Genomic DNA, 17,026 nt, shown 5'->3' with positions numbered 1-17,026 from the left:
ATTTTCGCACACACACACTCACACACTTTTGGTTTTACACACAAAGGACCATCAAGGATTTCCATACGCACATAAATTATGCAATAACCAGCCACGCAGCACCAGAAGCGTATGCAAGCAAACGTGCATAAATAAGTTCGCTGCCAAAGAGTAGCAAAAGGAGGAGAAGATGATGCCAAAGGAAGACAAAAAAAAGAGGCAAAATGCCAGCTGTAGTTGAAACCCGGCCACCGGGAAACTACTACAGCTGTAAATCCGTTTCGCTGTTCAAGTTCCAGTTTCATTCTCCATGCCTTAGTTTTCTCTCCACTGTTGCTGCTCATTGCTGTCATTGTGGCAACAACAACAACAGCAACAACAACAATTTCAGCATTTCAAGGAAATGCAACAAATTTGTCGGAATGCGTTGATGTGTTCATCCTTGGGATGGAGGATGGGCATGAATTATTATAATTTGATTTGAAACCCACAAGACAGCGGCAACGGGTGTAGGGGCGAGAGAAAGGAAATGCATTCACACACACACTCACACAAATGTGATTTATTTATGGGTGTGACATAAGTTCTGGCGGATAAATTTTGAATTTTTTCTTCTTTTCCGAAAAATATTTGATCTCAAAAAAAAGTTATTAAAGAAAGGTTGAAAAGAGGGGCGAAGCAATTCGCCGCATGCCCTGTTGGGCATACACTTAGGCCAGTATAGGCCTGTTGTGCGCTATAGGCTAAGGGTGTTTTGAAAAAGGCGGGCAGTTTAAAGTCTGTTTTCTTAACTGTCTTATATCATTTACCATGGTTTGATTAAGGTCTGGTATGAAGTCGTTCCCTAAGAATTGCGATCTCAAATTTGCAAAAGCTTTTCTACACATCCTATCTTGTACATATGAGCTTGTAGGACCAGGTGCCCCGTAACAATGCCTGTTACCTCACTTATCTCTTTTTTACCTAGTAATAAAAGGTTTTTCGTTTTAATCTCATCGGGATCGCCCCATAAGATTTTTGCGATTCTCCCTACACCCCCATTGTTCCATGAGGATATGTGGGCGTTTTTTGCCCATGTCTTTAACACTAGACGTGACGCATTAAGCGGCACTGGATTGTCTACGTTTATTGTTGTTAATTCCCTACCTGTTTTGGCGAGAGAGTTTGCTATCTCGTTACCCCCAACTCCCGTATGACCAGGTACCCATATAATGCGTACTACGCCGTGTTGAGAGTAGTTGTTGATTGAATTTATACATTCCATTATAGCCCTTATAGCTGACTTGCTGTCCGTTAGGACGTTTCAATTCCAGACACTCTGCAATCTCCCGGACCTCCGCTTGCAGGATCGTATTGGGATCAGGCAAGCGGAAAGAGATTTCGGTGTTTGTTTCCTCGATAAGAAGTCCCAGTCCCGCTCTTTCCCCTAGCACTGAGCTGTCTGTATAACAACAGTTTCCAGACGGCATTTGTGGTAGGAATCCGTCGATCCACGAGCCTATGGTAGGGATTAATATTTCACATGAGGCAGCTACAAAAGTTTCAGATATTCGGTACGATACAAAAAAAAAAAAAAGAAGAAAGGTTAGACATTAACTTTAAGACAGCACCGGGTAGAAATGCCCATTTCAGTGTTCTCCCCATTTTGTTATGCTCTCATTACACTGTTATGCTTTCATTTGAATGTGAGTTTGAAGAGAATCAGGCTCATTGCAGCTACGTGGGGCTCCATTTGCCTGACCCTGTAATAAACCCTGAAAATATCGGTTCTTTAAGAGAAATGCTCTATCAAAGCTTTGAAATATAAATCCCATCTTTTGTGGGGAAATCGGGAGGAATATTTTTCGAATTATTATTTTTTTTTTTTTTTTGTAGTTTTGTAGTCGTAGCTTTTCACAGACGTCTGGTCGGTCTGTTGGTCGGTGCTTCAAACATCTTAGGTTGATAAGAAATTAAGTCTTGCGACAAAACAAATTCTTACTAATTAGCGGGAATTAAGAATTGAAAATACTGATAAGAGTTTTGAAAGATTTAAAAATTCACAAAAAAATATATATGAACGGATAGAGTAAATTGTAGACATCAGAAGAAAAAAACTGCAATAAAGTCAAACGTCATAATTTTATTTTAAATTTGTCGGAAATAGCATCAAATTATAGAATAAGTTCATATTTGTTCGAATTGGTCATCTTTGGCAAGAATTATGGCCTTCAAACGGCCAATGAAACCATCACACGCTGCCCGAATGTTGCTCTGCGTTATTTTGACCCATTCCCGGCGAAGCGCTTGCTTGAGGTGATCGAAACAATGGCAATTTTTAGTTCCAACCTTGTTTTCTAAAATACTCCAGACACAATAGTCCAACGGATTGGCATTCGGAGATTTTGATGGCCATTGTGCGCTGGAACATCATTTTGTAACCATTCTTGGTTGGCCTGTTATAATGTCCAAGGTCTGCGACCAAAATGTTTGCGTGCCCAAAGCTTTAATATATCCTCCAGAATATTTTTGCTATTATTTTCGGCATTTCTTCTGATGCCACGGTCGGCCCACACCATATGTTCGTCCGATTTGCCTTTTATTGTGCACCAAACGTGTAATATCAGCCGAATAGTATAGAATTTTGCACATACAACCAAATTAGGCCTAAACATAAGTATGCCAAATTTGATCGATATCGGCTATAGCCCCCATATATAATGTTCATCCGATTTGTTATTTTTGTCCTCCGCAGCCGTAATATGCACTCTGTAACAACAATATTTGGGCAAATATATCAAATGTAGCTCAGAAATACATTTGCTAAATTTTATCGAGATCGGTTCAGATTTGGATATATCTCCCATATATAACTTCGGCCGATTTACTTTTTATTGTGCACCAAACGTCTAATATATGTCCAAATGGGATGAAATTTGGTACTTACGACCGAATAGAGTCTAGAAGCTAGTATATCAAATTTGGTGAAGATCAGTTCAGATATAGCTATAGCTCCCATATATATTTTTAATCCGATTTGTAGTATTTGTTACCAAATGCGTAACAACGATATTCAGGGAAATATATCATATTAAGCCTGAAAATAAGTATGCAAAATTTGATCGAAATCGGTTCAGATATAGCTATAGCTCCCATATATATGCTTCATCCGATTTGTTATTTTTGTCCTCCGCAGCCGTAATATGCACTCTGTAACAACAATATTTGGGGAAATATATCAAATGCAGCTCAAAAATATGTTTGCCAAATTTTATCGAAATCGGTTCAGATTTGGATATAGCTCCCATATATATCAAATGGGCAATACAAGTCCGAATTTAAAAGATACAAATGGTTCGGCATATTTAGTCCTTTGAACTTTAAATTATAATTTTAATCATAGCGTGTATGATTGAATTTTCCCATAAAAACGTTTAACTGTTATGTGGAGCTCTACTAAAAAATAGAGCTCTACTCAATTTTTAAATATCTAGTTACCCTTAAAAATAGTCTTGAAAAAATTCAGCTACTGGTTCGTGGAATATATTCTTTTCATACATTCCCAAATTTTTAAAGATACTGGTCCTGGAAAAATTATCTTTAAAAAATTCATCTTAAAGGGCTGGTAGTTCTTAAAAAATCTATCTAAAAGATCCCTGAAAGAATCCACGTCAGAGAGGCTACTACCTTGCTTAATATTAAATCTTCAACAAGTAAAACAGCAGCTAAGTTCGGCCGGGCCGAACTTTTAACTCCTTCCACCATTTCGAAGGAAATTAAAAAATTTTAAGAAAATTCCGAAAACTACCACTTAAATAAAAACCGTTACATGGGGACTATACGAAGACGTGGACCTGCATAGGCTGTATTGTCCATTACAAACTTCAAATACGAAGTTCTAAATAATTCCGGTAAATAATGTCGCTGAAATCATGATGGTGACTATACGTAGATCTGAACCTGAATACAAAATTTTTTGCCATAGATTGTAGTACCCATTAGGATCTTCCAGTACGATATTTAAAACGATTTCGGTGAATAATGTTGCTGAAATCATCAAAATACCGAATATCGGGAGGTACCGTTAGATGGGGGCTATACGAAGACTTGGACCTGCATACAAAAATTTTTGTCATAGGCTTTAGTAACCATTACGAACATCAAATTCTAAATTTGAAATAATTCCGGTAAATAATGTTGCTGAAATCATCAAAATACCGAATATCAGGAGGTTCCGTTATATTTCGGCTATATGAAGACGTGGGCCTGCATACAAAACTATTTGTCATAGGCTGTAGTACCCATTAGGATCTTTCAGTACGAAATTTGAAACGATGTCGGTGAATAATGTTGCTGAAGCCATTGGACTTGGACCTGCATACATTCACATTGGGAAACTTTAAATACGAAATTTTAAGTAATTCCGGTAAATAATGTCACTAAAAACATGAAAATACCGAATATCGGGAGGTACCGTTATATGAGGGCAATACGAAAACGTAGACAGACATGGCCCAATTACGAACTTAACCTGCCTACTGGTAAACTATGCATGTATGCAAAATATTAGCCTTCTATCTCAATTCGTTCGACAAATAACGTAATTACAACAGACAGACGGACATTGCTTGATCGTCTTAGAATTTCACGCTGATCCAGAATATATATACTTTGTAGGGTTTATTATAAATATTTCGAGGAGTTATAAACGGAATGGCAACGTTAATATACCCTACATAGAATGGTGGAGGGTATAAAAATCATAGTTTTAGTTTCCTCTGATTCTTGAAAAATATTCTTAAAATATCTACGTCAGGAAGGCTAGTAGACTTTGCTTTTGAGTCTTGAAAAATTACTCATTTCAGGGATATTAATTCTTGAAAACATTTTATTAAAAATTCAAAAATTCAGAGGACTAAAATATTATTCCAGAAACATATTTTAAAAATCTACTTTTCTTTGACATAAAATTGTGAAAATATCTTTAAAAAATCAGCATAAATGTCCTGCAATCCTGTAAAAAAATCCTTGCCATATTTTACTGTTTTTATCATAATTTAATTTTTTCCTAAATTTTTCTCTTCCCCCGCACAGCTACAACATCCCATGGTTATCCATGTCTATCATCCATATCGCCAGCCCGATGGCGTCAATCACTGTCAAGCTGTCAATGGCCATTGTTCGCATTTGTGCCTGCCGGCGCCGCGAATTAATGAACGGAGTCCACGCATCTCGTGTGCCTGTCCCACAGGTCTAAAGCTTATGGAAGATAGGCTGATGTGTGTCGAAGATCGTAAGTACAAAATTTTGCATTTTCCATTTATTTCCATAAATAGAAATCCACCAAAAATTTTTGATTTCAAAATTTCAAATATTTTTACATTTTAATTTTTTTAAACTTTCTTTTTTTGTTAAAAAAAATAAATTTTTCTTCATCTGATTAATGTGTGATCGCCATGTTGTTGTCACTCTGTGTGAACACAGCCACATATCGAACAACCACCACAAGTAAACCAAAGATGAACTTTAATTTAACGACATCTTCGCCAGAATCATTCCCTGATCTCAAACTACCTCAGCAAGTTGCAGGAGCTGGCATTTTAGAGGGTATGCAAAAAAAAAAACGAAAATTGTTTTAACCTTTGTTATTTTTCCCATTACTGGTAGTGTGGTGGTGGTGGTTGGTGGGTGGATGTTGTGGGAATGTTATGTTTTGACATTCCCTTTCACATCGCCCCCCCAAAAAAAAGAAACAGAATTGGCATTAGCGTTGAATAATAAAGTTTTGAAATTGTCACGTACACTTAACTGACAATTGCGTTAAACATTTATTCGAATTTTTCCAAAAGCTCTATTATTGTTTTTGTTTGTGTTACTTGCTGTATGTCATTTGAATTTGTTTAGTCTTTTTTATTTTATTATTTTTTTGTTAGTTGTTTTTTTTTTATTATTTTTGTCTTGTTTCTAGAATTTTTAGTTTATCTAGTTTTTTTTTGTGGTGTTGGTAAATTATTTTATTTTAATTCATTTTTTTATTATTATTGTTGTTCTCTTCTTCATTTGTATTCCTCCCTCATGGTTTTTGTACTTTTTTAGCATTTGGTTTTGTAACTTTTCCTTGAAATGTATTTTTTCCAGTTGTAAATTATTTTAAATTGAACTTTTAATGTATGTTTTTTTTGTTTATTACATTTTAATTAATTTAATCAACAAACAAAGTTTGGTCAGTTTATGTTTGAAAATTTCGAAACTTGTTCAACTTAATTAATTAAAGGTCGGAAAGTGCGAAAATGGGTCAGAAAATGTGCTGGTGTCATGACAAACATTTATTTATAATTAGTTCAGTGAAGACAAATATTGGAAAATAAAATTGCTTCTAAATTTCGGAATTCTAGATTCATAAAATAAAATCTCCAATAACTTTCAATCTTCCGAGGTCAAAATTAAAGACCTCTAAGAAGTTTATTTTAGGGCCAACTTTAAATTTCAAAGCTTGGGACTGCATTAAAAAAAAATAAGGGTAGACTTTTAAATGTTTTCTAAGACCCATCCTCAGGCTTTAAAGTGACCGAATATTTTAAAGGATTTGAAGTGCATACTAAAGGGACGTGGGTTTTTTTAAAGAATTTTAAGGGTCTACTGTCTACAAATCCCAACTTCAGTTCCTCATAAGAAATTTCTCTACCGAAAAATCCCAACCTCGCTTCTGAAGAGAATTTTTTTTAATGACAAACAAAACCTCATTTTCTGAGAAAAAACTCAGAGAAAATTTTCTAATCCTCAGCGGCTAAGGAAAAGTTTGGCTGAGGAGAAATTTTTCTAGCGAAAACCCCATCCTCATCTACTGATGTTAAAATTTTTCTAAAGAAAAATCCATTCTCAGCTGCTGAAGCTAAAAAAATTAAAAAAAAAATCCATTCTCAGCTGCTGAGGCTAAAAATTTTCCAAAGAAAAATCGATCCTCAGCTGCTGAATAGAAATTTAAAAAAAAAAAAAATCCAACCTCTGCTGCTGAGGCTAAAAATTTTCTAAAGAAAAATCCTCAGATTCTCAGCTGCTGAGACTAAAAATTTTCTAAAGAAAAATCCATCCTGAGCTGCTGAGGCTAAAAATGTTCTAAAGAAAAATCCATCCTCAGTCGCTGAGGAGAACATTTTCTAAAGAAAAATCCAAAAATCCTCAGTCGCTGAGGAGAAAATTTTCTAAAGAAAAATCCATCCTCAGTTCCTGAGGAGAAATTTTTCTGAAGATAAATTCATCCTCAGCTGCTGTGGCTAAAATTTTTCTGAAGAAAAGTCCATCCACAGCTGCTGAGGCTACAATTTGTCTGAAGAAAAATCCATCCCCACAGAAAAATCCATCATCAGTTGCTGGAGCAAAAAAAAAATTTAAAGAAAAATCCATCCTCAGCTGCTGAATAGAAAATTTTCTAAAGAAAAATCCATTCTCAGCTACTTAGTAGAAAATTTTCTAACGAAAGGCTTTCTAACGAGAGGCTAAACATTTTCTAAAGAAAAATCCATCCTCAGCTGCTGGGGCTAAAAATTTTCTAAAGAAAAATCCATCCTCAGCTGCTGAGGCTAAAATTTTTCTAAAGAAAAATCCATACTCAGCTGCTGAGTCTAAATATTTTCTAAAGAAAAATCCATACTCAGCTGCTGAGTCTAAATATTTTCTAAAGAAAAATCCATCCTCAGATGCTGAGGCTAAAAATTTTCTAAAGAAAAATCCATCCTCAGCTGCTGAGGCTAAAAATGTTCTAAAGAAAAATCCTTCCTCAGCTGCTGAGGCTAAAAATGTTCTAAAAAAAAATCCATCCTCAGCTGCTGAGGAGAAAATTTTCTAAAGAAAAATCCATCATCAGCTGCTGAGGCTAAAAATTTTCTAACGAAAAATCCATCATCAGCTGCTGAGGCTAAAAATTTTCTAAAGAAAAATCCATCAGCAGCTGCTGAGGCTAAAATTTTTCTAAAGAAAAACCCATCATCAGCTGCTGAGGCTAAAATTTTTCTAACGAAAAATCCATCATCAGCTGCTAAGTAGAAAAACCCATCCTCATCGGCTGAGTTGAAAATTTTCTAAAGAGAAATCCATCCTCAGCTACGGAGGCTAAAAATTTTCTAAAGAAAAATCCATTCCCAGCTGCTGAGGCTAAAAATTTTCTAAAGAAAAATCCATCCTCATCTGCTAAGGAGAAAACTTTTAAAGAACTATCCATTATCAGAGAAATTTCCAAAAATCCAGTTTTTTAGGATTATAAGCCGTCCTCTCAAGTAGTATGGGGCGAGATTTATTGAGAATTCAGATCGAATGGCCTTGCTTACTTAAAGCCCCACATCCGCCTGGATTGCTTTTCGGTACGATTTTCAAGTCCAAATAGAGTAGATTTGCGAATCTCGTTTCTGGCCCAAAAAATCCATATATCTATGGCCTATTTTAAGATAAAAAGACCACAGAATTTTAATGAATTTTCCACATTGGATCTTCAGATTTTTTTGGAACCTCTTTAGAACTAAACATGATATTTTTATATAACTGTACCCTACTGTAGCCTTGGCTTATTTGTTTTAAAATGGATTCCTTTAAATTTTTAGTGTCCAATTCAGGGCAAAAGTAGCACTTGTTTAAGAATTTTTAAGGACCATCCTCAAAATGTGTGGGATATTTAAAATTCTTTTCAATAATTTACTAATTCTTATTTTCGAATTTCATTTTTTCATGTTCCAAATTTCAAGAACTTTAAAGTTTAATATTTAAATAAAAAAAGGCCTGTCAAATTTCAAAGATGTTTAAGAAATTACTGGAGAAAATTTTGGGTGAAATGTAGTATCCCTTTTCATAATGAAATTTCAGGATTTTTTAGAAAACGCTAAATCCCTTAACAGATTTTAAGAACTTTAATTAAATATAGGGAATTTTCTTAGATATATTAAAGCCTATCTTCCGTCTAACAACTGAGGGTCAAAAATTGTTTTCAAATCACCTTTGAATAAAAATTCTCTTGTTTTCAAACTTATCATTAGTTATTCTAAACGATAAAATGTTTCTCTCCCATTTTCCTTAAAAAAATATCTGCTCTTATCCACCAAACGGAAATCCTCTTCAATTTCCTACTTTATTTTTTCCCTCTCCCTCTCTCTCTCTATCTGTCTGTGTGCATGAGAGCGGCCTCTTCGCTCAATTCTCATTTGCTAGTTATAAATGTAAACATTTCCGTTTCCGTTTTGGAGAAGTACCACTTTTCTTCATTTTCTCTCGTTGCTTATGGAAAAAACAAGTTGTTTGTGTAATTCGTTGTTTTTGTTTTGGATGGCTCTAGAAATAATTGTTACACATCTTGACAAGAGTAATTTGTGATTCGTTGGCAGTTGATCTCTCTCTGTCTGTCTGTCTGTGTGTTTGTCAGTCTCTCTGTGAGTGTCAGTGTAAGTAGTGAATGCCTTTGTTTGCCACCTGCTGAACTGACATCATTAATTCATTATGTTGTTTTTCTTTCTTTCTTTCATTCACCATTCTTGCTCTTCCATCATCTTCATGGTAATAATAATCTCATCATCGTCATCGCCATGATTACTATTACCACACACACATACACTGACATCATCAACGTAAAATACAACTACATGTAAAAAAATTGTGCGGGATGATCATTATTTTTTTCTGGGGAATTAAAATTGTCCTGCTGAATACTGACAAAACTTAATGATGATGGAATGTCCTTTCATAAAAATCCATACACACACATTCGCACCTACATGCCTTTATTTTTTATTGGTGCTATCTCTCTTCCACACCCGAAAATCCCTCTCTTTTAAATATAAAAGAGAACTTGCCATATAATTACAAAAAATATCCTGAAGACTACTATTACTATTATAATAATGATGAAGATACCGATGCCGAGGTAAAGGATACTGATTATCCTGCAGATCCTTCGGATGATGTGGTTGCAAATGTTGTCGACAACAATTCAACTCATCATCCATTTGAGTCGCATCCCAGCCATGCTGAGCATCAGGAGAAAAATGCAATAATTTATGCTGAAACTCCAAAATTAATCAGCCATCCATCCATCATCGGAGGCAACGACAACGACAACAATAACAATAATGAACAGCCACCACAGCTGATGACTGGCGGTGGGAGCCGGCACCAGTTACAGCTTAAAGATTTCCCTGGCATTCAAGAGGAAGATGAGCATTTAACGGCAGCAGCAACAGCAACAGCAACATATGATGATTATCCTTTGCTCTATCTGCACATCATGTGTACGATGTTGGAAAATTATGATTTACTGGAGGAAGGCGGCAGCGGGAGGAGCAACAGGCAATCCGATGATGCTGGTGATGGTGATAAGGATGATGGTATTGACGATGATGTTGATGAAATGCATCAACACCAGTCAACATCGTCACCATCCTCATCATCAACCCAGCAACAGTTGCTGGAAAATGCTGGTGATGATGGAGAAATTTCCCAACAACAAATCAAGGACATGAAAGGATCTGTTATGTATGCAATTGACAGACTGGATAATCACAACAATAATGATGTTCATGATGATGATGATGCCGAAGCTGATGATGATGCAGTTAAAACTTATCATAATGTGACTAAGCCAACAAATTCTCCTGACCACCAGCCGGCCATCAGCATCATCATCAATGCTGTTGCTGCTGCTGCTGGTGATAATCCATTGTTTGGTCTCGGTCGCAATGAAACATTTAAAATTATGGACATTAGCAGAAATTACATGGGAATTACAAATGAAACCAGGGGAATTAACAACACAGAGGGTTGGGGAAGTCCTCGCATGACCACAGACAATAAGAAGGACTTTCCAAAGGACCATAACATCAAACAAATGCCACAAGCCTCGAATATGGAAATGCCAATGAATGAAATGAAACACTACAACAACAACAACAACAACACCATGGTAACTGAAATTACAACAAAAAACACAATGCCTACAATATTACAAAGTAACGATTATCCTTTGAGAGATAGGATTCTCGGTGATGAACCATCTGAGGAGAGCGAAGTGAAAAATGATGGCAAATATCTAAAGAAGGTGGAACAGAATAATTTGGCAGGATATGGTGTTAATAAAACTTTAATAAGTGGACACACATTATCTGGACAAGGACATGAGGAAAAAATCAAGAATAAAGCCACTAAAGGAGGTCCTTTGGAAAAGAAAAATATGGCTAACGAAAATTTCACCCTGAAAAAGAAAGAATTAAGCTCACAGGACCTCAATAACAGCAAGGACACCTCAGGATACAGAAAATCAGGGACACTGGATAGAAATGTCCTGGAAAATATCGAAAATAATGAAGATGTTAACCTGACAGGATATGGTGTTAATAAAACTTTCATAAAAGGACACAAATTTTATGGACAAGGGCAAGAGCAACAAATCGAGAATAAAGGAGGTCCTTTGGCAAAGGAAAATCTGAAAAACGAAAATTCCACACTGAAAGGGGTCGGATTTACCCCACATGTCCTCAGTAACAAGAAAGATACCCCAGAGGCACAGGATAGAAAATCAGAGGCACAGGATAGTAATGTCCTGGAAAATATCGAAAATAATGAAGATGTAAACTTGACAGGATATGGTGTTAATAAAACTTTAATAAAAGGGTACACAAATTCTGGACAGGAACATGAGGAACAAATCGAGAATAAAACAAATAAAGGAGGACCTTTGGCAAAGGAAAATCTTAAAAACGAAAATTTCACACTGAAAGGGGATGGATTTACCCCAGGATACAGAAAATCAGAGGCACAGGATAGAAATGTCCTGGAAAATATCGAAAATAATGACGATGTTAACTTCACAGGATATGGTGTTAATAAAACTTTCATAAAAGGACACAAATTTTATGGACAAGGACATGAGGAAAAAATCGAAAATAAAACCAATAAAGGAGGTCCTTTGGCAAAGGAATATATTGCAAACAGAAATGGCACACTGAAAAGGGAAGAATTAACCTCACACGACCTCAATAGTAACAAGGACACCCAAGGATACAAAAATTCAAAGAAACAGGAGAAAAATGTCCTGGAAAATATCGATGATGTTAATTTGACAGGATATGGTGTTAATAAATCTATAATAAAAGGAAACACATTTTCTGGACAAGGACATGAGGATCAAATCGAGAATGAAACCACTGAAGGAGTTTCTTTGGATAAGTGGATTGGAGTCATTCATTTCCAGGATTTTGTCGCCAAAAAGGATACTCAAAAGACTAAAGTCAAAATATCAAAATCTAATTCTAATGTCCTGGAAGAACAAATTATAAAACCTTACAACAGGGAAAATGACGAATTTATAATTCCCACTAAGGAAAGGGAAGAAATGCTTCCGCAGGACCCCAAGGATATTACGAGTTATGGAAATTCGGAGGGAGACATTGATTTTCCATCAATTTCCGATACTAGAAATTCCACGAAATCTCAAATTATGGCCGAGGAAAAGAATCAAAATCAACTTCAGGTACAAGGATCTCTGTCTCCTCTGGACCTACCCATCCAAAAGGATAATCTAGGAAATAAAAATACAAATTTTAAATTGGATTCCGCTAATCTGGATGAACCGCCTAACCTTGCCTCAAACGAAACTAAAAATAATTCCCCAATAAAAGAGACAATAACTTCCCAGGACATGGTTGACCAAAAGGATACGCATGTAACTAAGATCAATACCCCAAAATCTCATTCTAATTTTTGGGATGAACAAATGATTGATTCTTTGAAAAGGGAAAATGAAGTTTTCCTTGTTTACGAAAATAAAGGAAGAGAAATAAATTCGCATTACTCCAAAGACACCCTAATGTCAGACAATAATTCTTCACCCAGCTTGGAAATTAGAAATTCCACTGAACTTCCAGGTACGGTTCAGGAAAGACATGAACGTAACTCCCCGGTAAAAGCAATCCTGACTCCACAGGAGCCAGGCAACAAAAAGGATACTTTTGAAATTAAAAATAAAAACCTTGAATTTCATTCCGGCACTTTGGAGGAAATAAGAGGAACTATTACTTCCCCGGACTTAGTCGCCTCACAAGGCACTATAACCAAGAACTCAAAACCACATTTCAAAATTCTGCAGGAAATTCAAGACAAGAATCCTCCTAAAAATAACTCCCCCGAAGAAGGAATAATGGCTTTTGAGGACTCTCGCAATCGAAAGGATCCACAAAAAGCACAAATTAAAAATTCCAAATTAAATTCCCCAATCCTGAGGGAACTTCAAGACAGGCCCTCCCAGGACCTTTTCAAGAAAAAATCAACTCATAAAACTAAAACCAAAAATTCAAAATCAAAATCCCAAACCCTTGAAAATACCTCCAAATATACCCGCATTTTACCGCAACACTCATTACATCATTTAAATTATTTTCAACGTCACTCCATCTTTTCATCTCCCCTACCTGCTGACGTAATGGAACATCTCATCTCCCTACGTAATTCCTCAATATTTACAAACACACTCTCATCCCCTGCGGCCCGCCAGCAATTCTATCAAGAATTCTATCATAATTATGATATTCCTTTGGGTTATTTACGATATTTGTGTAAACGTATCACTCTGAACAAATCTCAGGATAATGTTACAGGTACACACTCACACACATATATTTACATATTAATATTCGTCCTTTGGTAGCAATGTAAACATGTTAATGTCTTAACAAATGTTGTTGCTGTCTGTTGGTATTTTTGTCCTCAAGTGTTTTTATTTTTATTTATTTAGTAAATATTATTTTTGTTGTTGTAAGTGAAAAATATTTATTTAACATAACCTCAATAATATTACATATAAATTATTTTCTAAGGATATTAGCATCGATATCGTGATTTTTCAGTATTTTTGACTCATCTTCATTATTTATTTTTTTAGAGGCCTGTTTTTAGGCCAATATATAATAAAACAAAATATATATAAAGATTAATTGAACATCTAAGCCCCATCTTACGGCTTTAGATTTTTATACCCTCAGCCATATGGCTACAGAGGGTATATATCATTTGATACGGCCAAAACGTGCCTAGTCGAAATAAAGGTTTTAGACCCTAGGTCTCTTTGGACCAAATCCGTTTCAGAACATTTGGAGTCGATCTAGCGATGTCCGTCCGTCCGTCTGTCTGTCTGGCTGGCTGGTGCGCACGATAACTCTCGAAGGCAGTATCCGATTTGGTCCAAATTGGGTACATCGTAATATTTTTGTCAAACTTAGATCGAGTTCGGAGATGGGCAATATCGGTCCACTCCTTCTGGTACCTCCCCCACAAAAGGTCGAAATTTTCAAAAAATATATTTTTTGCACAGAATGAGAAAGGATAATCCGAATTTGCTCCAATTTTGCAAATCCTAATATTTGCGTCAGTGCTAGGTCAGGTGTGAAAATGGACAATATCGGTCCACTCTATCAAGTACCTCCCCCACAAATGGTCAAAATTTTGAATAATTACAACTCTCATAAAATATGATGTAAGAGTCCGATTGTCTTCAAATTTCACACATCCCAATATTTATATTAAACCAAGGTCTGGTGTTAAGATGAACAATATCGGTCCACTCCTTCTGGTACCTCCCCCACAAAAGGTCGAAATGTTAAAAAAATATATTTTTTGCTCAGAAAGAGAAAGGATGATCCGAATCTGCTCCAACTTTGCATATCCTAAAATTTGCGTTAGTACTAGGTCAGGTGTGAAAATGGACAATATCGGTCTACTCCATCAAGTACCTCCCCCACAAATGGTCAAAAATTTGAATAATTACAATCTTATTAAATGTGATGTAAAGGTCCGATTGTCTTCAAATTTCACACATCCTAATATTTGTATTAACCCATGGTCTGGTGTGAAGGGGGAATACATCGGTCCACTCCTTCTGGTACCTCCCCCACAAAATATTGAAATTTTGAGTACCCATGAAGCTCATAAAACGCCAAATTAACATCCGGTTCCATTTAGACTTGGCGCATCTGTCGCAATATTTATATCATATTTTTGGGTCCGATAGGAAATGGGCAAAATTGGCCCATTCCTTCGGGATCAGCTCCATAGAGGGTCAAATGTTTGAATAATCTTAACGCTAGTCAAAATATATTTAAATAATCGAACATAGGCTGAGGGTATATATCTGGCGGCAATACCGACTGATACTTTTTAACTTGTTAAGAATACTTTTAAAGCTTATCCTTAAGCCAAAATTAAATTGATGGATTTTTTAATGTACGATTTTAGTGAATTTGGTCTTCAATCTTTCTTATGAAAATTCTGATTTATATTCGGATCCATAATCGTGAATTTAAAAAAAAACACATTTTTAAGGCTTATCGTACCATCAATTATCATAAATTTTTGGATTTATAATTCCAATTTCGGTCAATGACCATAGATTTTTTTAATTTCTTAAAACCCGTTTTAGGGTTAAAAACACTGTGTGACAAAATTTAATTTTTCTATAATTACGGGTTAAATCCCGCATATTTTGAAAGTAGATCTAAGGAAAAGAAGACATGGATGTCGACGATTCAAAAATTTACATCGAAAATTAGCCAAAATAGAGGACCAGGGGAACTTGCCTACCTTCCAGATTTTTCTTCAAATTATCGGATTAATACTCCTCTGAATCAGTGCATTTTAGGTAAATAGTGTCATAGCAAATATTGTAGCTAAAAATACAAGGAATATTTGAGCTAAAAATTTTAACCCTCAAGCGAGTCTCCAAATGGGTCTATTTGGTAATTTTTTCAAAACATGGTTAAAAAATCCCTTTAAACGGAATCGTAGAAGGTTAAATTATTCCACAAAATTATTTATCACAAATTTGTACTATAGTTCCTGGAAGCAGTCAATGGTCTGAATCTTACATAACTGTCAGAAATTCGTATATATATTAAAAACACTTTTAGTGTAAGTTAGGTAAGGCCTTACCTTTTGTGAGTTTATGCACATTGAATATTTTTGGATGGCCATCCAAAACTGCTTGGCTTTTGCAATGTCCGGTAACCCCCATTCAAATGTGCGTGAGGATCGGGCGATAATTACAACCTGCCGACAATTTTTCAGTTTTTTGGTCCATTTCAACCCCTAAATATATGGCGATCAAAACCAAAAAGAGTAGGCTTCTATTCTGACCCTCATCTTATCCCCATGCAAAATTTCGTAAGGATCGGGCCATAAATGCGATCTGTATATGATATCCTGATATCCTAACTACTTAGTTTTGTTAGCTGTAGAAATATTACCAAATGTTTAATTCAAAATGAAAATATGCCAAAAATGTGACAAAATTGAAAAAAATATGAGAAAATGTTACAAAATCAGTATTTTCATCTTAAGAGAGATATTTTTATGCGATCTTTTAGACGTTGTTTCTTTCCTGCCAAGAGGCCATTCTGAATTAATGAGAACTGTCGAAATCAGTTCAGCCGTTCTCGACATATGAGAGATCTTTCAAGCATATCTTCTTTGATAGACATATATATCGCACATATTTTGCTATATATCCGATTTGTTGGATGTTAATATCAATGTAAAGATCAGAAGTAACCTTGTCATGGCTTTGTGATTTCGCAAAGATTTAAAATATTCGCGGTTTAATGAAAAATTTTGAATTTTTTTTAACACAAAAGATATGGTCTATTTTACCCGCTAAATATTATCCAATGACCACCCAAATTGGTAGGCTTCTTCCCCGCCCTAACCTCTAGCTACATGCGAAGTTCCGCGTCGATTGGTCTATAATTGCGACCTGTATAGCTACTGCAAAATCCGAAATTTTTTCAGTTTTTGGTCCATTTCAACCCCTAAATATTATGCGATCATCTCCAAAAGAAATAGATCGGGCCATAATTGCGACCTGTAGAGTGATTACAAATTAACATGGACAACACATAGTGTTGTAGGGTATAAAAATTGTGTCAATATTCCAAAAAAAAAAAAAAGTAATTCAAAAATATTCCCTAATTGATTTGATCAATTTTTCCTCGAACTATAATTTTGTTTTGAATTGATATCTGAAAGTAACATAAAATTTCATTTTAAG

General features: G+C 35.5%; 1 protein-coding gene across 2 annotated transcripts in view; it reads left to right on the top strand.

Annotated features, from left to right (window-relative positions):
* The window catches only part of LOC101888520 (low-density lipoprotein receptor), a 473,897-nt gene that overhangs the window by 406,435 nt on the left and 50,436 nt on the right, over positions 1-17,026 (top strand). Inside the window, exons 11-12 of one of the 2 annotated variants that reach the window (XM_059123370.1) lie at positions 5,053-5,251; positions 5,443-5,565. In XM_059123370.1, the coding sequence (XP_058979353.1) occupies positions 5,053-5,251; positions 5,443-5,565 (322 nt within the window). The remainder of the gene's footprint in view (positions 1-5,052; positions 5,252-5,442; positions 5,566-17,026) is intronic. The other variant, XM_059123371.1, reaches the window with a different exon arrangement.

Source organism: Musca domestica, unplaced genomic scaffold (assembly GCF_030504385.1).
Source record: "Musca domestica strain aabys unplaced genomic scaffold, Musca_domestica.polishedcontigs.V.1.1 24, whole genome shotgun sequence".
Classification (NCBI taxonomy): Eukaryota; Metazoa; Arthropoda; class Insecta; order Diptera; family Muscidae; genus Musca; species Musca domestica.
Note: the sequence above shows the minus strand (reverse complement) of the source record. Positions and strands in the feature narration are given on the sequence as shown.